The sequence below is a fragment of the Mus musculus genome, chromosome 16 (assembly GCF_000001635.26).
Source record: "Mus musculus strain C57BL/6J chromosome 16, GRCm38.p6 C57BL/6J".
In the NCBI taxonomy this organism is placed as follows: Eukaryota; Metazoa; Chordata; class Mammalia; order Rodentia; family Muridae; genus Mus; species Mus musculus.
This window is the reverse complement of record NC_000082.6, coordinates 38,456,066-38,478,619: the sequence shown is the minus strand read 5'-3', so window position 1 is coordinate 38,478,619 and position 22,554 is coordinate 38,456,066. Positions and strand designations below refer to the sequence as shown.

At 45.1% G+C, this 22,554-nt stretch overlaps 1 protein-coding gene and 1 pseudogene across 5 annotated transcripts in view; both read right to left on the bottom strand.

Annotated features, from left to right (window-relative positions):
• Cd80 (CD80 antigen) overlaps positions 1 to 21,190 on the bottom strand; it is a 38,529-nt gene extending 17,339 nt beyond the window's left edge. For 2 of the 5 annotated variants that reach the window (XM_030248945.1, XM_006521737.4), the window contains exons 1-3: positions 21,084 to 21,189; positions 19,331 to 19,643; positions 4,437 to 4,754 (exon numbers count right to left, since the gene is read on the bottom strand). In XM_030248945.1, coding sequence (XP_030104805.1) covers positions 4,437 to 4,754; positions 19,331 to 19,463 — 451 coding nt within the window. In that variant the 5' untranslated portion in view covers positions 19,464 to 19,643; positions 21,084 to 21,189. Of the gene's footprint in view, positions 1 to 4,436; positions 4,755 to 19,330; positions 19,688 to 21,083 lie in introns of those variants that run through there. The other 3 variants (NM_001359898.1, NM_009855.2, XM_030248944.1) reach the window with 2 other exon arrangements.
• Gm8590 (predicted gene 8590) lies at positions 899 to 2,130 on the bottom strand (annotated as a pseudogene).
• Positions 21,191 to 22,554: the final 1,364 nt, after the last annotated feature.

Here is a 22,554-nt window from a genome sequence, read left to right as displayed (position 1 = left end):
TGTCTGCTAGAAAATAAAATAGCCGGGCTGAGTGGTGCAGGCCTTTAGTTCCATCACCAGCCAGGCTGAGTGGTGCAGGCCTTTAGTTCCATCACCGAGGAAGCAGAGGCAGGTGGATTTCCATGACTGAGGCCAGCCTGGTTTACATTGCTAGTTTCAGGCCAGCCACGGCCTTGCAGAGAGCCCCTGTCTCAAAAAAAAAAAAAAAAAAAAAAAAGATGATAGGTAAATAGATGGTAGATAGATAGATAGATAGATAGATAGATAGATAGATAGATAGATAGATACAATAGCACAAATGTGAAACCATTGATGTCTATAATCTTATCTTGTAAATAAATAGATTTGGGGAACTTGCAACCCTGTGGCAGAACTGTATCTGCAGTCACAGTCCCCAACACCAGAGCCCATCCTCACTCTCCCCTTCTCTCTCATCCCTCCCTTTCTTTCCTCCTGATGACTGGAAGAGCACCCGGGGCTCCTTCTATCTGTTTATTTAGTAAGGAACAAGTGTGAAGCCACCCTTCAACCTGAGAACCTGGAAACAGACAGGAGCCCACATGCGCCCACTCACATGGTCACGCTCTCCTGGACCTCCAGTTCTCAGCACTCATGCATCACCCTAAGTCCATGTTCAATGCCCCCTTGCTTCTTAAAAAAGTAAGGTTAGCCGCGCGTGGTGGACCACACCAGTAGGCAGGTATACTTTGGAGGCTGCAGTAGGAAGAGTATGATGTCAGCCTAGGCTATATAATGAGTTCGAAGCCACCCTTTCCCTTTCTTTCTTTCTTCCTTTCTTTCTTGCTTCCTTTCTTTCTTTCTTTCTTTCTTTCTTTTCTTTTCTTCTTCTTTTTTTTTTTTTTTTTTTTTTTTTTGTAATATAAGGCCATCTGTTCAAGTCCACCTTGGAAACCTGTAACAGATATTTAAATACTACATGAAAAGGCATCTTTAATATACTTTTTAAAAACATTTGAAGTAATCTGCTAAGAGTAAGTGTGTGTGTGTGTAAAAAAAAATTCATTCCCCTTTGAGTGCACTTTGACCTTTGAAGGAGGCAGGGTGGCAGGGAGGCAGGGAGGTCAAGTGGTTAGTGCTTCATCCAGGGGTAGGCTTCGATGGAGGCCTTGCTTCGGTCCCCATAGTCGTACAGGAGCTCCTCCCCAGCTGCGATGTCTCGGGTGGCGATGAGGATGAGGTGAGGCACGCCGTCGATGTCGTGCAGTTTGGTCTGGCAGTTCCCACACTTACTGTGATTGATGAGTCTCCCCAGGCAGTTCGTTTCTTGAGTGGCATCCACGCAGTAGGTTTTGCTCAGATACTGAAAATAGTACATGTAGCAGCCTGTGGAGGGGTCCTGTGCGTACAAGAGCCTCCCGCTTCTTGGCATCGGTAATTTCAATGAGGTTCCCATGGTATTCTACCACAAAGTATCCTCCGGGAAAACAGCTTGGTAGCGATCCCGCCCCTGCCTTTGCCATCAATTAGATGGATCTTCATGCCTTCTTCCTTCCCGCTCTCAGTCAGCTCGTCTATTTTCTTCCTTTCTTCAGACTGCAGCTCAGCTTTGCTCTTCCAGGAGCTCCTCCGCACAGGGTAGAAATCGGTGAATTTTCTATTCTGCTGGGTTTTCCCTTGAGACTTTTTCTGAGGGGCCTGCTTGCCCTTGAGGGGCTTTTTCAGGGTTTGCTTAGCGACTGCTACATTGGTAGAGTCACATGATGGGGGTGGAGTTTTTGGAGGTTCTGCTGCTTCGGATTTTTGGTTTGAAAAAGGCGCCAGGGGACCTCTCCTGGTGTCTTTGCTCTTCTGTTCATCTGACTTCACAGCGCTTCGGATAACGTTCCTGGCGTTCCTTTTCTCGCTTCCTGTAGATTCCAGCTAATGGTTTCCCCGGGCATTTGACCTCGTGATGGGCAACCGAGTTCTCTTCCTGAAGTGGAGAGCGCATTCCAGAGCACTTGTTAGGACTCATGTAGGCATAGATCTTTGGCTGCCCAGCAAACACGTTCTCCCCGTCGCTGCGGGAGGCCCCTCTGCTCCACCATCTCCGGGACCAGAGCAGCCGCCGCTGCTGCCGCCTCCACCGCGCGGGACTTGCACAGCTTCCTGCCTTGTGTTCTAGTGGCCTTCATCTTTAAGAAAAATGCCTAGGTAGGCAGGATTCCAGGCACTCTGGTGACTGCTTACTGCCTTGTGCTGTTGTGCGGTTGCTGTTAGGGATACTGGTGGTGTTAGGGCATGCGGCCAAAGATTTGTTGTATTTGTGCAAAGTCATAGATGCGAAGGACATCAGAAGGTACTCAGCTTCTGCCTTAGCTAGCATTAGGACCACACAACTAAGTCACTTCCCGAGTCTGGCCCTCTAATGTCTTAGTAGCTAAAATTCCAAAGCCTTGTTTTCCATGACCTACCCAAGGGACCTCCCAACCTCTACAATCCTCATTTTCTAAAAAAAAAAAAAAAAAAAAAAAAGGCTTGTACTCAGATCAAATATACAGTATTTAATCTGTAATCACAACCACTACATTTTATTAATTCCTTGCTACTCTGGCATTTTAAAGAGACAAGGAGGCTTCCTGGAGTTGATTTCATTTGTATATTTGACCTCCAGCAAGATGCTAAAGTAGACTTAGAGTCAAGTGTGGATACCTCCTGCCACTTGCTTCTCATGCTTAGACTTTAGGAATTTAGCTCCTCCCCTCTCCTGTGGCAGTCAGTTCCTCTACTCCAGTCCATACCCTGAGCTTTCGTTTTGGAAGTCTGAGTGCCACCGAGCTTGTATGAGCAGGGGTCAGTGACTATCAAGAGCAGCTCTTAAACAGAGATTTGCCCTGTGACTGTGGGCCACTCCCTTGCTTTTTAGTCTTGGTTTGTAGGCAGGTTAATAACCCATGCATTCCAGAGATGAAGGGATGGAAAGACACCACTTAGCACGGAGCCTGACACACAGGATATATTTAGGAAGACGCTCTCATTTAAATCAGGCTGTCAAGGAAACCTTCTGAAAATGCCCAGGGATACTGGGAGAAATGGGAGAAATGAGGGAAGAATACGGAGTATAGTTACCAGAAAAGGGAAAACCCTGAATTTGGTTGCAGAGGAAGTCATTGTAAACAACAACAACAACAACAATTCCTTGGTAGTGAAATCTCTCTGAGTTTGAGGCTAGACTCCAAGCCAGCCAAGGCTACATAGTGAGACCCTATCTCAAAACCCAAAACTAAAACAAAGGGGAAATTTAAAATGGGCCTTGTTCTTAAATAAAGTTGCATGTGTTCCTGACCTATTTATAGTTGGCATTATTATTTTCTACTTATTACCTTAATGCCACGCAATCAAACTACTACTTGGATAGTCAACATAAAAATTTTATTTTGTTTCTTCTAACCAGACATCATGGGCTTTTTAACCTGGAGTAACAAATCTGCAGGCCTAACGCTCTCAGTCACAACTCATGTTTGTTTTTTTTCTAAGAAATGGTTAGTTCAGTAAGAGCCACCTTTTCCTATCTGACTGAGCTTACAGCAGCCTCAGCTTTCTCCCCTAGCCCTGCTACAAGATAACGAGTTAGAGGAACTACTTTGAAGGTCTTTTTTTTGGGGGGGGGGGTTGAGACAGGGTTTCTCTGTATAGCCCTGGCTGTCCTGGAACTCACTTTGTAGACCAGGCTGGCCTCGAACTCAGAAATTCGCCTGCCTCTGCCTCCCGAGGACTGGGATTAAAGGCATATTCTACCACGCCCGGCTTACTTTGAAGGTCTTGCAAGACTGAACCATCTAAAGATTAGCCCTTTGGGACTAAAGAGATGGCTCAGCAGTTAAGCACATACTCCTAACTCACTCTTGCAGAACACACAAGCACTCATATTGGGTGACTCGCAAGTGCCTTTAACTCTAGTTCCTGGGGAATCCAATACTTTCTTCTGACTGCTGTGAGCATCTGAGCACACACATATACATAGTTAAAAACAAAGTAAATCTTTAAAAATAAAAGACTGGCTCTTCATCTCTCAGATGACTCAGTTAACCCAGGTTTTGGTCACTTTTAGTGGAGAAAGGTGAGTATATGTTATGAACAAAGGCAGGAATGCAAATGATTCAGAAAAGTAAAAAATATGTGACCTGATTAACTTGCTACCCAGAATAAGATAGTTCTCAAATGCAGTTTACAGTACGGCCACTATATATCACAGTTATTGTGCTTCCGCGAGTCAGAAGGCATCTCAGGCCATTCTAGCGCCTGGGATGGTTACCGTGACCTTGAATGATCCCAACTACAAGAAAAGTGCATTAGTAGAGGTCTCCACCTTGATCAATCAGGTTTTCTGTAGCACTAGAGACTCAACCCTCACTTATGAAGTCAGACGTTTCCTTCTCTGCTAAACGTGTCACCCCCATCAATAGACATGTTCCTTTAAGGAGAATCCTACCAACCTTTGATGGACAACTTTACTAAAGCCAAGTGTTTAACTTCATACGTTCCTCTTTCCTTCTTTTGAACGACACAGCTGTATGTGCCCCGGTCTGAAAGGACCAGGCCCAGGATGATAAGAGAGTAGGTAGTGTTGTCATATAAAGTCCGGTTCTTATACTCGGGCCACACTTTTAGTTTCCCAGCAATGACAGACAGCACCACTTTGTCATGTTTTTGCCAGTAGATTCGGTCTTCAGACTCATCTTCATGAGGAGAGTTGTAACGGCAAGGCAGCAATACCTTATCTTTCACTGACTTGGACAGTTGTTCATCAACATCTAAAAAGAGGCAAGTAAGAAAAATGTTTATCTTTAATGAACAACCAAACTCTTATGCACTATAAAGTGACTAACCACGGTGCATGAAGCTAGAATTTTTTTTTCCCCAACACATTATTTTTTGTTGTTCTTTGTTTTAGGGACATTTTTAGAGATAGTGTCTCTCTCTCTATGTAGCTCTGATTGTCCTGGAACTTGCTGTGTAGACCAAGCTGACCTCGAACTCACAAGATTCTCTGCCAGGATGGGTAATATACCCAGAGGGGCCCCCACCTGCTCAGAGGAGAAGGGGAGGGGAAGGTGGGGAAAGATTGAGGAAGGGTGTGACCAAGAGGTGGGCAGTGAGTGGATGTAAGGTGAATAAGTAAAACAATAAAAAGAACCACATATATGTTGGATACTTATAATCCTGGCACTTCAGAGCTAGGAGAATAGCAAGTTTGAGGCTGGCTTGTCCTACACTGGGAGGCTCTGTCTCAAAATACCAAAGGCTGAGGATGTAGCTCAATGGTAGGACACATGCACATCATATGCAAGGCCCCGAGTTTGATGGCCAACACAGAAAGAAGTGCATCAAGTTTACGCTGTCGACCATCTTTAAGTTTACAGGGGAGAAACATCTCCACATTGTTGTGAAACAGACTTCTGGAGATGTTGGTATGTGTCACAAATCTCCGCACCCATTAAACAACCGACTCGCTCTCCACTTCCCTCACCCCTGAAGCTGCCACTCTGCTGTTTGCCTCGGTGAGGCTGACTACTTCAAATCTACTGGCCTTCTTGTGGTTGGCCTGTTTACTTAATATTACGTCTTTAAGGTTTGTTCATCTCGTGTTATATGACGAGTTCCTTGCCATGTGACATAACAGTCACAAATAATCTGTCTCTTTGTCTATCATCTAATCTATCCATCTATGTGTATGTGTACATACACATATATTTATATGTATATATATAAATAAACATATATATTTTTCCAATTTGCATGTTGTATAATTATACATACACATACGATTTATCTTCTCATCTGCTGATGGACATCTGGGCTGCTTCCCTCGCTTGTCTAATCTTGGGTAGTTGGGATAGTGGATGATATTGCTGTGAACATGGGTCTGCAGATGGCTCATCATAACCCTGATAACCCTTCATGTGGACATTTTCACAAAGTAGAATTCCTGTGTCATATAATATTTCTATTTTCATCTTTTGAAAACATCTGTTATTTTCCATAGAGGCTGTACTTCCAGTGCTTTTGAGAAGGATCTGGAAGCCACTGATTAGAAAGCTAAATACAGCCGGGCAGTGGTGGCACACGCCTTTAATCCCAGCACTTCGGAGGCAGCAGAGGCAGGCCAGCCTGGTCTACAGAGTGAGTTTCAGCCAGAGCTACCCAGAGAAACCCTGTCTTGAAAAAAACAAAAAAGAAAGCTAAATACAATCAAACGAAACAAAACAAAACAAAACAAAACAAAACAAAAACCAAAACCAACTTGATTCTGCAATAATCAAGACCACTGAAATCAGACTCATGAACTAAGCATTATAATACAGTCCAGACCCCTGCATTTTCTGAGGGTTTTCCAATGACAAGCAGGATTTAGCATTAATATGAACCTTCTCTCAACTCAGGTAGGTTTTGGTCCTATCTCAGGATAGCCTTGAACTCCCTATGTAGCCGACGGTGACTTCCTGTCCACACCTCCCGAGTCCTGGGGTTATAAGCAAACACCATCACGCCTGGAGTCCTAGTGCTTCTTATGTGCTCTATCGAACATATTGAAGCCCGGAAGATAAGATAGCCTTGACCAGAACTCCAGAGACTGTGCATCATTTGCTTACAGAACACGCACCACAGCCAAGGGCCTACCACGCCCTTCCTTTCTGGTTCCTCTGTGTCATTCTTTGAATGGGAACAATTGCGAGTTGATCTACTCCCCCCCACCCCCAGCTGTGAGGTAGAGGTCACCCTGCTTTACAGAGGTCTTAGCTGGGACTCAGATGTTTAGGCAGCTTGCAGCAGATGGGGCTATGACCCCATGCCCTGTGACTCTCCATCATGAAGGAACAAAGGAGGCAGAGAAGAGAAAATATAAATTTAAAAGAGGGCCATATTAAATAAGACATACAACAGGACGTCCTTATTCTTGGAGTCCACATTTGTTAATTTTCCTATTCTCCAAAATTGTTTACAGTTTATTTGGGGAATGGCAGGATCTTGCTATGTAGCTCTGGTTGGCCTCAAACTGATAGCAATTCTTTGGCCTTGACCCCTTAAATACTAGGATTACAGAAATGTACCATCATGCACAGCTCCAAAATTTATTTGCAACCCAGAATCAATACTTGTAGGATTGTAGACATAGGGAGAAGAGCAACACCCAGGAATGCCTAACATATCCAACAGAGGTAAGCATGGCATTCGGACATCTTGTTCAGCTTTGATGCTGCAACAAGGATGCTTTTGCCTCACTCCAGTCTCCTTAGCCCTATACTCTCCACATAACACAACTCTGTATTTTTTTTTAAAGATCTACCCAATGGGACTTTCCTCTTCATTTCTTCTACAGCTCTTTCCCCATGTTACACACACACACACACACACACACACACACACACACACACACACAGAGAGAGAGAGAGAGAGAGAGAGAGAGAGAGTTGCACAGAGCTACATTTTTTTGTTGTTGTTGTTTTGGTTTGAGACAGGGTCTCTATAGGTAGCTCAAGCTGATCATCTTGATCCTCCTGCCTCAGCCTCCTAAGTCATGGGAAAGGTGTGAGCCAACATACCTGCTACTAACATGGCTTTGGATGCTCTCACCTTCCTACCACATGGTTTGATTTGCGAAGAACAAAGGCCACTAAAGCAAGCACTAGATTAGAGAATGACATTAGGAGAGCTGAGACATGCCCCGCTTCATCTAACTCTTCTGATTAGGCAGCCTAAGGTGAGTCCAATATTTTAGGAGCAACCATATACCTTGAATACCTATTACTACATTGGCAAATAAACTGCCAACTTTTTACCACCTGGTTAAGCATCCTTGAATGTGGATGGCACTACAGAGAGTAGTCCCGAATCTTCTTCTCTCCCTCGCCTTCAAATGATAACAAATGGTGAGCGTTCTAAATGTATAGAGAAGCAGCGACTTGTTTTACCTACCCATCCAAATGCCTGTGGACCACGAGTCAGAGACAGGACACCCCAGAAGTGGGATGGTCCTCCAGTCCCATGAGAAGGCAGATGGCTTTTCAGAGACCCCAATGAAAGGGCCAGGGCAAGTTAAAGAATCTGCAGAGCCCCGAAGGAACGTGGAGGACAAAGTTGAGGCCTGTGGAGTCCGAGGGGCACCACCAGAACTGTTTTATTTTACAGATGAGAAAACTAGGCCAAGCAAAAGTTTGACCTATGCATTTATTTCTGGCCCAGACTTTTAAGGCCACTCTCCATTGAGTGCCCTAATCGTTGGTGTTTGTTGTCTACTTGATGGGATCTAGAATCACCTGAGACAGCAGTGCTGGCTCCCAAGGAAACCAAGGACAAATGACTAAATGTGGAGCCAATTTGTCATCCATGCTGACCACCTGATCTCTCAGTATTGCAAGTACCTGTTACAGAGTCCTGGCTCCTCCCAGCCCTCTCACCCCTCTCAACCTTCCCTCCTCCAGCTTCTGATTCCTTATAACCCAGCCATTTCAGCCACGCAGTCTCTTGATCCTGGCTCCTCTCTCTATCTCTTTGTTTCATTCCCTCTCCTGGTCTCTCTTCTCCCTCCCTCCCTCCCTCCCTCCCTCCCTCCCTCCCTCCCTCCCTCCCTCCCTCCCTCCCCCTCCTTCCTTCCCTCTCCTCTTCTTTTTCTCTCTTACTCCCTCTCTCTCCTCCCATGGCCCTGGTCTATTCTGCTGACCATGTTCAATCTGCTACTTTCTGGACTCTTCCACATGCCTCTGCCTGTGCTCTCCCCCCTGTCTACCACCCAAACCTTCTTCTCAACCCTAATTGGAGTGGCCACGTCCTCATTCTCATTCAGCCAGCGTGTCCTATGCCTCAGGGGAATTACCCTGGTTTCATCGAGGTAGGAAAATGTGCCCATTGAGGGTGACACTATTTCTTAAGCTAGGTCTTGGATATAGAGGGGGAGAGAGCTGTCCCAGGCGTCTCCACTGCTTCTCTCCTTTCATGTAACTGCTGCAGTGACCTCCCTGCCACGAGGGAGCACACCCGGAAGCTGGGCAGGACAAACCCTTTCCCCCTAGTTACTCTTGCCTGCCATTTTACTATAGTGACAAGAAAGGAATCCAAGGTCACTGGTTGCCTAGTTTTAGGATTCAGTTCCAGAATAACGAAGCCAACACTGCATTGCTCCACCCGGCTGCTCCATTGAGCTTTTCCACGAAGAGAGAGCCAGTGGGTAAAGGCAACTGCTAACAGACCTGGCATCCTGAGTTTCATCCTTGGAAGGAGAGAACAAGCTCCTGCAAGTTGCCCTTTGACCTCTCCACATGTACCATGTGTGTGCATACAAATAAATAAGCAATAAAAAGAAAGGGTCCTAGGAGGCTATAATGCCAACACTTGGGAGGTAGAAGAAGAAAGACCAGGAGTTCAAAATTTGTGTATCATTGCCTACACAAAGAGTTTGAGGCCAGCCTACACCACAAAAAGACCTTGTCTCTAATGAACAAAACTAAAAAAAATAAAAATAAAAAAAAAAACCCAGCAAAATAGAAAAGAAAGAGGTCCTTTCTCTTCAGGCTTGGGCTGACCTCATGGTTTCAGGCTGGAACCACTCACAAGGCTGCTGCTTATATCTGTGGGCTATGACTGCCCTCTTAGCTACTTGATGGCCCCTCTATCCTGTCTTTGTCTCAGCTGTCTGTCATCTGTGTGTGCAGTGATCCTACAGCTCGGATCTTCAAAGTAGGGCCTGTTTTAAAACTCAGTTCCTGGGGCTGCAGAGATGGTTCAGTGGTTAAGAGCAATGGCTGCTCTTCCAGACGACTTCTCTCTAATTCCCAGCAACCACAAGGTGGCTCATAACCACCTGTGACTCCAGTCCCGGGAATGCCTGGCATCTTCTGGCCTCTGTGGTACTAGGCACACACATCATATAGGTGTATACAAAGATCCATGCATATAAAATTAAAAATTAAAGAAAACAAATCAGGCATGTTTCCTCATCACTATACCCCAGGAAAACCAACATTTTATATCTAAACCCCAACTTACTAGCTCCTAGCACGTATCAAGACCACAAAGTTCCTTATCTAACTAGACCTCTGGCCTGTGGCTTAGAGGCAGCGTCCCTCTAAGGCCCAAGGTCTCAGCCCCTGACCAGTGCTCTCATCTGCCCGTAGCTTGCCTTGTACCCTGAGAGTCACAAAGATGTCCTTGGGGAACACTCATGTGTGCAGCCTCATTTCCCGGCCCTCCGGCTCCTGGAAAGCAAGATCTGGGGCAATGGCACATTCCTACCAGGCCAGCCATGCAGGAAAGTATTTGTGTTCCTAATCAGAGGCCGCTGAGCTCCCAGGCTATACTTTATGCAACTTTGCTGAGAGCAAAGTTCCTACTCGGGTCATAACTGACAGAAGTAGAAAGACAAGTCTGAAGAGGGCTTTGAGAGCTAAAGATCAGGCTATGACCTAGACACATTTAGAGATACAGGAAAGCTACAAGAGGTAAAAAAAAAAAAAAAAAAAAAAAAAACAGAGCTAGACTTTGTGCTCCTATTGACTTAGATTCTAGTCTCAGCTCAGCTGTAAAAGGGGTGTGATAGCTGCCCGTTCTAGAGCACTGTGGAAGTAAATTCAATTAAATGGCATAGACAGAGGGGATCCTGGGACATCAAGTCTGATGCAGGGGGTGTCTTCTGTCCTCCTGTCTGTCCCAAATCTTGCCCTCTGGTTGCTTTAATCTCACTGAGGGATCCTATCAGCTGTGTAGCACTCTGGTCTCGCTTGGGCCTGATGAACATTGTGACATGAAACAGCTCATTTCTTTGGGCCCCAAATAGTGGGGGTATCCCCTCCTCAGACCTACTTGTTCCCATCCCCATAGAATGCAATATTTCTGGCAGATTTTTGGCATCCGATGACACAAGAGAGAAAACAATGAGCAAAAGTAAAACCGTCTCCTTCCGACGGCAACTCCTGAGAGGTTTCGTGCAGTCACATGGAGAGAAGTATGGATGATTTCTCTAAAGGTCATGCCGCCACACCATGGGTTGCTCTCCATTCCTGTCTGAGCCCCCACACATCACACCCTGATGCTGAGGAAGAACCAGACTGAAAAGAGGAATCAGAACTTTCCTGTGTGACCGGGAAGTTCCCACAGGAACCAGGCTTCCACTCTGATACCCGAGCAATGAGGAAAAAAAATGGAAGAAACGGCGGGTCAGGCTTTTTGCCTGTTGGTGACTCTGGAGGGGAGCTGAGTGCCTGAAGATGTATTGATCTCTGAGTTGGTCAGGTATACCACTTGGCACTCCAGCACCCCAGACAAAGCAGGAGTGAGTGTTCAAACAGGACCGTACTTAACTCTCCTCACCATATCTCATATCATGCCTGAGATATGAGCTAAGCCAACATCTCCCTCAGGGGCCCATCCACACGGTCCAGGGTTCACACCAGTCTGGGTTGGTGTTCTCTACTCAGAAAAGTCTTCTCTATCTCTCTTTGTCAAACAGCCCCTCCTAACTTCATCTGTCTAGCCACTCCATAGCTCTGTCCTTGATATGTCTGTCTTCAATCTTTTTGGCTTGGATTTGTTTTTTGTTTTGTTTTGTTTTGTTTTGTTTTTTGAGATGAGTTATGTTATTTATCTCTGTGTATCCAAGCACTTTCTTTATCTGGCCTTAAACTGAGTAATCTTTCTGCCTCAGGCTCCTGAATGCTGTGATTACAAGTATATGCTACTATGCTTGGCTTTATCGTCAGTCTTGCTCTGGCAGATACAGGTTATACCTGGAAGGTTATATATCTCTATCTCGATCTATCTATCTATCCCTCTATCTATGTACCTACGTACCTACCTACCTACCTATCTATGCTTGTATATATAAATGACATGTGTGCCCATATGAGCAGCTTTGCCTGTTTTGTTCATTGCCACATCTGCAGTATTGAGAACAGGGCCTAGCTTAGAAGATATGAAGTGGATACTTGCTGAATGCACAGCTAAGTATTAGGACCTTGGATCAGCATGAGTTAGAACCATGACCCTGAAGAACTGGAGAATGCTGCTGGGTCTCAGGTTCACTTCAGCAGCTCCTGTGTGCTATCTTTCCTACTGTACAAAACTGCCACAGCAATCCTAGGAAGAAAGCAAGGATCTTTGCTGACTGTGACAGTATATGATTTTTTTAAAAAACACATACTTTCACGTTTCATTTTATTATTTATGTATGTGTGTGAATGGGTGGATGGATACATGCCACGGGTGTAGAGGTCAGATCTTAGACCTTCACCATGGACTATGAGACTTAAGCGAGTCATTAGAGCTGCACAGCAAGTGTTTGCCTCCAGGGTCATGTCCCCAGCCCTAATGTGGGTTTTTCATAGGGCTCTTCTGGCCTTGTATGGCTTGCTGCTCTGCTGAATCACACCCAGAATAGAACTGTAGAAACTGTCTGACCCGTGGTCTGAATGGAAGGCCCACAGTTGGCTTGGGCTGCACATCTGGCCCCTTCTAGTCAGCAGCTGGATAGAGTCAAGGCTATGAGAGAAAATAGGCAGAAGCAGGAGGCAGCTCTGCTTACTTCTAATGAACTTGTGTACAGTGTTGCCTCTGGATGGCAAACAGGGGACACTAAGCAGTTAGCCCCAGTCCCCGCCTTCTTGACTCCTTTGCTGTCTTCCTTCCTTCCTCAACTCCCAACCACTATCCCCTAGGAGAGGACGCTCTAGCCAACAGACCTAAAGACAAACCACACATCTTTTAAGAACTCAGACTACAGCAGTGTATTATTAGCTCTTAAGACAAATGATGTTCCAACACATACGTCAACACAGATGAACCCTGTAAACAATGTTAAAAGAAAGAAGCCAGACAGACACACAACACCATAGGATGCATGCTTGCATTGTAAGAAATGCCCAGAATGGGCATGGTCCTAGAGAGGGGAGTAGAGTAGTGGTTACTAGGAGATGAGACGGGATGTCATGGAAGAATGGCAGCTGAATGGTTCTACGTATGAGGTCATGAAAATAATCTGAAGCTAGAGTAGTTATGGCTCCATCAACAGCATGGGACACGAAAGCCCATGAATGGTGGTTCACTTTAAAATGGTGAATTTTAAAGCCTTTCAGATAACTCAAGCTTTTGTTTGTTTGTTTGTTTGTTTGTTTGTGGTATTATGATTGGCTTACAGCTTAGAGGCTTCGTAGGTTTTTCTTTCTTTTGAAGAGTGCTGTCAGCCAGCCATGGTGGTGCATGCCTTTAACCCAGGCACTTGGGAGGCAGAGGCAAGTAGATCTCTACGAGTTTGAGGTCAACCTGGGTCTACCTATTTGTTGTGGGAAAAATTAAAAAAAAAAAAAAAGAATGGGCACATTCCCACACATGTGCAGGCAACTCTCGCCCCACTGCGGGCTCACTGGATCTGTCTCTACCCAACTCTCCGATGGGCCAGAGCTCCTGAGTTCTCTTCAGTACTGTAATGTCCGTCCACCCCCGTCAGCCACCTATGGTCTGCAACCACAACACCCATTTACCTGGTAGAATCAAAACTCTTAAAGCTTATAATTAACCAATCAGATTTATGTATCAATAAGTCACAATTTACAAGATGCCGATACAATAATTTCTGAACCAATGGATAATGATAAAAGCATTATCCCAATACTTCCAACCTTATGATAGCATAGCTACCTGTGGCTGGTTAAAGCCACACGGGTTCATATCCGCCTCCATTTTGCCTTCTCCCTCTCTCTGGCACACTCTCCTCTTCTTATCTGCAACTCTTAGATCTGCCTTTTCCCTGTCCAATCACAGGTCTCCTGCTGCCCTAATGTAATTGGACAGGGAAAACCCTGCAAATTGGGTTCTGGGTCAGCCAGAGCTATACATAGTGAGACCCTGTCTCTAAATAAATAAATAAATAAATAAGCCTCAAACCTAATAAATAAATAAATATAAATAAAAGCCTCAAACCTAAACCAAAGAATGCTATCAATGTGCACGCTTTTATATTTTTCAGAAAAGAGTGTTTTAGATGAGAGTAAGAAAAAAATTAAAAGCTGATATTTATGATATTATTGGAAAATATAATCGGAAGATATAAAAATAGTAAAATAAAGCCAAGTGAGAAGGCTCAGGGGGTAAAGGCACTTGATGCTAAACCTGATAACCTGAATTCTATCCCAGGACCCACACCGTAGAGAGAGAGAAAAAAAAAAACAAAAAACCACTTTCTTTGGACTCCACATGTGAGATGTGGCACACATACACACACACACACACACACACACACACACACACACACACACGAACGCATTCCTCTCCGCACAGGACTGATGTACCTTTCTAGATTCTAACTACAGAAGCAGATGAAGAGGCTGCCTCGGCAGCCAAGCCCCTGGGCGAGCGTCTTGGTACTGGATCACCATGTCTCCTAATAAAGGAAGCAAGCTGGGCACAGCATCTCAAATCCACCAGGTGAGGTTTTTAACCAGGTGGTTGATCACTTGCCAAACCCTGAGTTTGATCCTCAGCACTGAAAACAAAGCAAAACAACTCAATAAGATGTGATGTGCAACACATAAACGTGCTTGTTCCATAAGCATTTTGTCAGACTAGAAAAAAAAATAGAATTAAATTTGGAAAGAGTAAAAGAGGACAAACCAAGCCAACAAAAGCCATGAGAACCACCTATCCTCCTAAGACCTGGAGATATTAATGCTGATACATGGGTCTACAGCCCTACCACACCAAATGTGCCCAGTCTCATCTGGTCTTGAGAGCTAAGCACTCTGGTTAGTACTTGTATGGGGGACTGCTGATGTTTGGGCACAGTCTTTTCTATGGAGGCGATATTATGGGGTACTTCTAAGCTTCTCACTAAGTGAATACCATGGGCCTGGTATTAGGCCTGTTCAGGGTGTAGCACAGGGAAGATGTGGGCTGGCATGCGAGCTGCTGGAAGATTTCAGTCTTGGTCCCTGAGTTTCTCTCCACTTTACATACAGCCCTTATATTCTATAGAAATCAGATCTTCAAAATTTTTTTCTCTTAAATTCTAAGTTCGTAAGAAGGCTAAGAGATTCGGACCACTATTATCAGGGTAATGATGCCAGAAGGTACAACCCATGAGATGCGTTGGCTAGTCCTGTTTGGACAGCAGTGTGTGAATGGATGAGAGGTGACACTTTGAGGACATTAGCTTTTTCTCTACCCTAGAGTCCCTAATACATCATTGGCTGGCTTCCGCAGGAAGCTTTTATCCAGGCCTTAGAGCTGAGCCATTCTTTAAGGATCCCAGCCCTGAGGGGAAGGCTGCCCATTTATGCTCGTTGCTCCTAGCCACCATTTTCTGGAATACAGTCATGTGCTTCTACCTCAGAAGACCCTGTTTGAAACCTGATGGCAGAGAGGATATGGCTGAGTTCTCTCTTGTAAAGAAAAGAGGCCAACTTGCTCTGGGTACAGATGGCTGGAGAGTAATAGGAGAGAGAGGACCATGCCACCAGGGTGTGGCTTCCTGTCCCAGAGCAGGACTGAAGGTGTAGTACATCCACCCAACTCCAAAACAGTTCTGTATTATCTTACTTCACCTGACTTGATCTTGACCCCAGGCACCACAGGCCACCCACATCCTCACCAAAACCTGCCCAGTCCTCACCAGCTTCATATTGTACATCCTTAGCCCATCCACTCCCCCCCAACACCTTTCTTTCATCAGGACCATTGCATCCCCCTATACATTTGGCTCCAGAAACAGCCTCCTGTTAGACTTTTGCACCATGGCTGTGGCTGCTCTACCAGCCATTCCTCACGCTTCAGCAACTCAAAAGATTTTTGTGTTTCTCAGTCCAAGGATTGAACACAGAGCCTCTAGCACCCATCACTGGGCTATATCTTCAGTGCCCTCCCCCGCTTTTTCCAAGACAAGAACTCGTGTAACTCAAGCTGGTCTCCAACTCACTATGCCCTTGAAAATGACTCCAAATTTCTCTCCTTGTCTATACCTCCAAAGAGCTAAGATTATAGGCTTGTGCCTTATACCTTACTAGAGATGAAGCCGAGCACCTCATGTATGCTGGGCGAGTACTCTATCCACCAGGCTTTATTCCAGCCCATGGTTTTTATTTCAAGGTATGGTCCATGTTAGCCTTGAGTTCACTCTCTATCCCAGGAAGCCTTGATGCTTTGATCCTCCTGCTCAGCCTCCAGTGTATCAGGGAGTACAGACCTGAGCTAACACATCTGGCTCCACATTTCCTGTTTTTCTTTAACCGTCCTTTGCATACAGACCTCATACTCGAATGAGACGGTACAGTTCTCCAGCCTCAGCATCACTTGCATGCTTCCTAGCGATGCCAAAGCTCAAGCCCCATTCCAAATCCACCTAAGAAGCAGCAGCTGCTAAATGAAGGCTTTAAAGCCGGACCTGGTAGGTAGCTCACAGACCTAAGCCTTGCTACTCTGGAGGCTGAGTTGGGAGTTTAAGGCAAGACCGAGCTACGTACTGAATTCTAGGCCAGCCTGGGCAACAGAGTGAGACCCTGACTCCAGAAAACCGAAACATAAAATATTTCAGAAGTATTTATCAGAGCAGTTTTAGGTTCCCAGCAGAATTGGGCAGACACGCATGACGGATTCCCACAGACCGATCCTGTCCTCGACTTCCAGCTTCATCTCCTCAGCAGCCACCCATATCACAGTGACACATTTGTTACAGTCCACGAACCTCCTCTGACACATCATTATCTCCCAAAGTCATGATTTAGCGTTTCCCTCTAGGAGGTGTGCTTTATATGTGCTTGAAACATCTATGCATAATAGATACATCGTTATAGTATTATGCAAAATAATTTCACTTCTCTAAAAAAAAATCCCCTGTATTGGAGACTGTCTTTTAAGAAACCCCCAGGTGTTAGATATGTATAATATATAGATAGTGCCAACCCCACCTCCCTCTAAAACCCTCCCAACCCTCCCCCAGTACAATTTGAGTAACATTCAGATTTTCAATGGTGACCTGAAAGCCTAGGCCTGGCTCCTTCTGGTCGTGATCCAGCCACTGAAAATAGCACCTCTGAATAATGCCTTCTCTTCAAAGTTCTCCTCTCTGCAGTGGTCACATATTTAATGCTATGGTTACAAGATCTCTTGTCTTCTTCCTTCCAGTGACTAGGGATTACATGAAGGAAAGGACTCATAATTTATCCCCAGGACCAACAAACACATCTTTGTACCCAGAAACTGCCTGCTATTTGTTGAATTCAATGCTTACAAAGAACAAGCCACACAGCTTCAATGTAGCCCAACTGGCAAAGTGCTTGCCCAGAATGTAAGAAACCCTTGGGTTTGATCTGTAATACTGCACAAACTGGGCATGGTAGTAGATGTCTAGAATCCTAGTATTTAGGAGGTAGAGGCAGGAGGATCAAAAGTTCAAAGTCATCCTTCGTTACCTAGTGAGTAAGGGTAGCTAGCCTAGGCTACATGAGACCCTGTCAGTCTGATACCCGCCCCCCGAATCCTCCATTGCCATCTGCCTCCGTCAGGTCTTCTCCTCCAACCCCCCTACTCCCTCCTTTCTCAGATCCTCAGTGTCAGTAATCAGGACCCCTTTATTCTTGAGGGGTTAGCTGCAGGACTTACATAAGCAAACTTGTTTGAGGACACGAATCTCAGGACCCCCTTATTTCTTGAGGGGTTAGCTGCAGGACTTACATAAGCAAACTTGTTTGAGGACACGAATCTCAGGCTCAACTAACCTCTGAGATAGGTGGACATTCAAAGCTAAGATATTCATAGACTATTTTTTGACTCAGAGCAGAAAGAACCGGGCATAGCCATAGCACACAGTACTTTCCTGATGGCTAAAAATGTATCACTTTGGCTTAATTCTGACCAAGTTTTCTGGTGCAATGGTTTTAAATTGCTTGGTTTAAATTTTGCCAGTTCTTCTCTAACTTTTTGAAAGTTTTCCACAATACCCACCCATCCACTCCCAGCCCAGTCTCTGGGTTTCTATACTTTCTCCTGAAGACTTGAGTTTGAGGGTGCCCCCCTAATTTCCAGAAAAAGATTGTAACTATGTAATTATTGGACTTTTTTTGTTTTGTTTTGTTTTGTTTTTCGAGACAGGGTTTCTCTGTGTAGCCCTGGCTGTCCTGGCACTCACTTTGTAGACCAGGCTGGCCTCAAACTCAGAAATCCGCCTGCCTCTGCCTCCCGAGTGCTGGGATTAAAGGCGTGCGCCACCACACCCGGCTATTATTGGACATTTAACCGTGTCCAGAACCTGAAGTGTGAATGAGGACTTACGTCATGGTACTCTGGGTTCTGCAACTAAGTTTCACAACTTGGAACAGAAAATTTAAAACTGCCACTACTTGTAGCCAGTGGTCTATGCATCTTTCATCCTCCCTCTCCCTGCCCTCTCCTTGTCTCTCACAGTTTTTCATATTCAGGGCAGGGTTTTGGGTGAGCTGCTTTACAGCAGGGCCTCGGACAGTCCGGTTTCCGGAAGTCCAGCTTCCTCCTTGTTTGTGAGAAACCAATGTATACACCACTCCTTAGAAAGCAGATCTTTTGTTTTCTGACCTTAAAAAGTTACATGTGTCAGCTACCCCATTAAAAAAATAGTAATGCAGGACATGGTGGTCCAAGTACATAGAGGCATGGCTTGCACAGATCTCCCATGCCCTCTGAATAATCCTGGAAGTGTAGCTTCTGTAAGACTGCCTTCATAGAAGCAGAAATGCATCGAGAACAAAATATTCTTTGAAGAACATCATAGGAAACACACAGCCCGTTAGAAATATCTTAAAGGCTAATTTTTTGTGCTACATCTTGGGTGTTGGCTGCCAGAGGAAGAAAGCAACACTTAAGAAGAAATATTAAGAGAAAGATTCCATACTAAGAAGTGTCTCAATTCCCCACCCCACCCCAAAGAAAAAGATCAACATTATCTTAGAGGTAGGTTACATTAATTAAGTTGTATCATAGAAACGCACTTTGGAAACCAGACCCCCAGACCAACGCTGTTGGCACATAACAAGATGTAAATGAACATCTAATAGCGATGAAGGAGGCCACAGCTCTAAGCTGCTCGTTGGTTTTATGTGTTGTTGAAATGGCAATGTCCCCACCTCTGTGTTAGAGTTGAAGTTCTTGCTTTAAGTTGCTGTATAACTTTCTGTGTGACCCTCCGCATCCTTTAACCTCATCGAACCAGAACTTTCATAGCTTTAAAGTACTCCAGAGGATACTCTGAAGGGCTCTCCAGTTCACAAAGGGAACAGGGGAGTGTCACAAAGTGAATGGAGAGATACGGCACAGACAGCATCATCTCCCTCAAAACCCCAGCGAGCTTAAGTCAAGTTCCTGAAAGTTCTTTCCTTACCTGAAGACACTTGTGAAAGACGAATCAGCAGCACAAAGAGAAGAATGAGCCTTGGACATGGAAACTTGAGGAGTGGTGTATCCTGCATCAACTGACAATTGCAAGCCATAGCTTCAGATGCTTTGGAGAACATGATGGGGAAAGCCAGGAATCTAGAGCCAATGGAGCTTAGGCACCTCCTAGGCTCACAAAAATCGAGAAACAGAGATGTAGAAAAAGAAGCCTGGATGGCATCCACCCGGCAGATGCTAAAGATGATCCTATTAGTCCACAGAAATGGAACAGAGTGTCTTTGAAGGTTGAGTTTCACAACCTGAAAAAGAGAAACTAGTAAGAGTCTATTGAGGTATAAAACTCCCCAGTAGCTCTATCTTACGACAGAGTGAGAGTTCTGAATCAGGGTGTGGCCATGAGGGCAACTCAAAGGTCCCCAGAACTCTAGGGGAGGTGACTTGTCCAGGCCTGTTCTGAGCACCGGGTGAGCACAGCTGGGTGAAAAAGCTGGGTAAAAGGATTCTGCTTGCGGGGGTGGGGTGACTAACACTAGAACACAGTGAGGTGGTTCCCACCCAACCCCATTTCACATACAACAGCCAAAAAAAAGCAGAGAACCTTCACTAGCAGCTAGGCCATGAAAGCTTAAATTCCATTCTGGACACAGAGTGACTGCCAAAAGTATATTTGTCCAAGGCAGTGTTTTAGTTAGGAAATGGTTTCTTTATATCTTAAAACAGGAAACCAAGAATCTTAAACCCAGTAAGTCCTACAGGGACATCAATCAACCGAGAAATCTACCAGTAAAAGGTAAGGAAAGAGAAGCCACGTTACGAACACCACTTATTGAGACTATGGAGTATTACATGAAGAGGCTTGTCTATCTTTTCTTTTTTCTTCCATAAAGTATCAAAATTGAGAAATGAAAACGAATGACATCCCAGCCGGGCATGGTGGTGCACACCTTTAATTCCCAGCACTCAGGAGGTAAAGGCAGAGGCAGATTTCTGAGTTCGAGGCCAGCCTGGTCTACAGAGTGAGTTCCAGGACAGCCAGGGCTATACAAAGAAACCCTGTCTCGAAAAACCAAAAAACAGAAAAGAAAGAAAGTAAGAAAGTAAGAAAGAAAGAAAAAAAGAAAGAAAGAAAGAAAGGGAGGGAGACAGACATCATGCCTACAACTGGCCTGACATGTGGATCTCTTCTTTTGGAGAGATACCCCTTAGCCAACCAGTTAGCTTGAAGAGACTTGTTACCGGCATTTTCTTGATTAGAAAAACCTCAACTTCGCCCTACAAAAATGTTTGCATCTAGGAAACACAAAAGAATCCTGATGGTGTTTTTCTAACAGTGTTGGAATGCCGCAGCCTTGAGAATAAGAGACCCCAGGAGACTGCTCTGAGGGCAAGTTATGATTGTATGTATGTTTAAAAAGCAGTGAAGTTGGGGAGTTAGGGACTGGGCATGGGACTTGGTCGGTAGAATGCTTAGCTGACATGCAGGGAGCTCTGAGTTCAATTCCCCAGCACGGTATAAACAGTGTCCTGCACTGGAGAGGTGGGAGCAGAGGAGTCGGGAGTTCCAGATTATCTTGGGTTACACTGAAAGTTTGAGGCCAGCCTGGCATATATGAGACCCTGTCTTTAACAACAACAACAACAACAACAACAACAACAAAATATGCATATGATAAGGCTGAAGATAGCGTGTTCTACTAAGGTGTCCCATAGCATGATAAATAGTAAATGCATTTACTTACTTGTTGAAGAAGATTCTTTTTCTTTTGTCTTAAAAATCAAAAGATGGGGCCCGTGTATATACAAGTGATCTCTTCTTGCGGCCTCTGGTTACTAAAACGGCAGGGGGGCAGGAATTTCCCCTTTCCAACTTCCCTTTACTAAGACCTCGGAGGAAGCTCCCATGTGATTTGGTCACCAAGGATGTAATAAACTCAGACTTTGGGGTATCAAAGAAGAGGAAGCGCTAGGGGCAGCCACTAGCTCTGCCTGGACAGCGGTGTGTAAGCTGTCCTGGCTGGCTCGTGTGTGGTAAGCATTTGGTGGGGAGTGTTTTCTGTCTACTCCATCATCCTAACTCCATTTGCATCTTGTCCATACTCAAGGAGTATGCTCCTAGCCGTCACAGTGATGGATCTGTTTCATCCACCTGACCACAGCTAGTGTAGCTCATTGTGGGAAATGGAAGCGTCCAGGGATGGGGGATTTGGGGCACAGATAGTGCAGGTTATCCAGAGCGTGGCTTTAATAGCTTGACAGGGCACAGTCTGTTGGAGACTTAACACGGTGTTTATAGCTTAGACTAGCTATTTACCCAGGAAGTATCTACTACCCTCCCCCTCCCTTCCTCCCTGCCTCCCTCCTCCCTCCTCCTTTCCCCCTCTCTCCCTCCCTGCCTCCCTACCTCTCTCCTCCCTCTGTCTCAATACCCCTTTTTTTCCTCTTTGCCTATTTCTTCCTGAAAAGTGATCCAGACAGTTTCCTCTTATTTTGTATTCACAACATATTATAAAGATGATCTTGAACAAAAGGTCATGGTTTCCAGATTAAAAGGGAAACATAATTCTGCGCATAAAACAACAGAGAAATGTCATGACGTGAATGAGTAGCAGATTTTCCCTGTACCTTTTCTAGGGAGGACACAATTTTCAACTTCACATACATGATTATTTACTTTTAATAGCTTTGCTGAGATTAAAGTATACTAAAAGACACCTAGACATGGTGGCACGTGATTTTTAATCCCAGCACTCAAGAGGCAGAAGCAGGCAGATCTCTAAATTCGAAGCCAGTTTGATCCACAGTGTAAATTCTGAGACAGCCAGAACTACAGAAAATCCTTGTCTTGAAAAACAGAGAGAGAGAGAGAGGGAGAGAGAGAGAGAGAGAGAGAGAGAGAGAGAGAGAGAGAGAGAGAGAGAGAGAGAACTATACCTTTAAAATACTCAGTTGGATACACACACAAGCCATCACCAATGAAGATAGTGAACACCTGTCTATCACCACTAGCATTTCCATGGGGTCTGAAATTGCCCCCTGCTGTCTCCTGCTTCGCCTTGTCTTCTATTGAGGGGTTTGCACATTTAGAACTGTATATCAATATAATTACACAGAATGCTCTCTTTGTCTGCTGTCCTAGCCCCGTATTTTAAGCATAGCTTGTGAGGAGGCACAGACACCCGCGCCCCCCCCCCCCCGTCCCTTCCCTCCCCC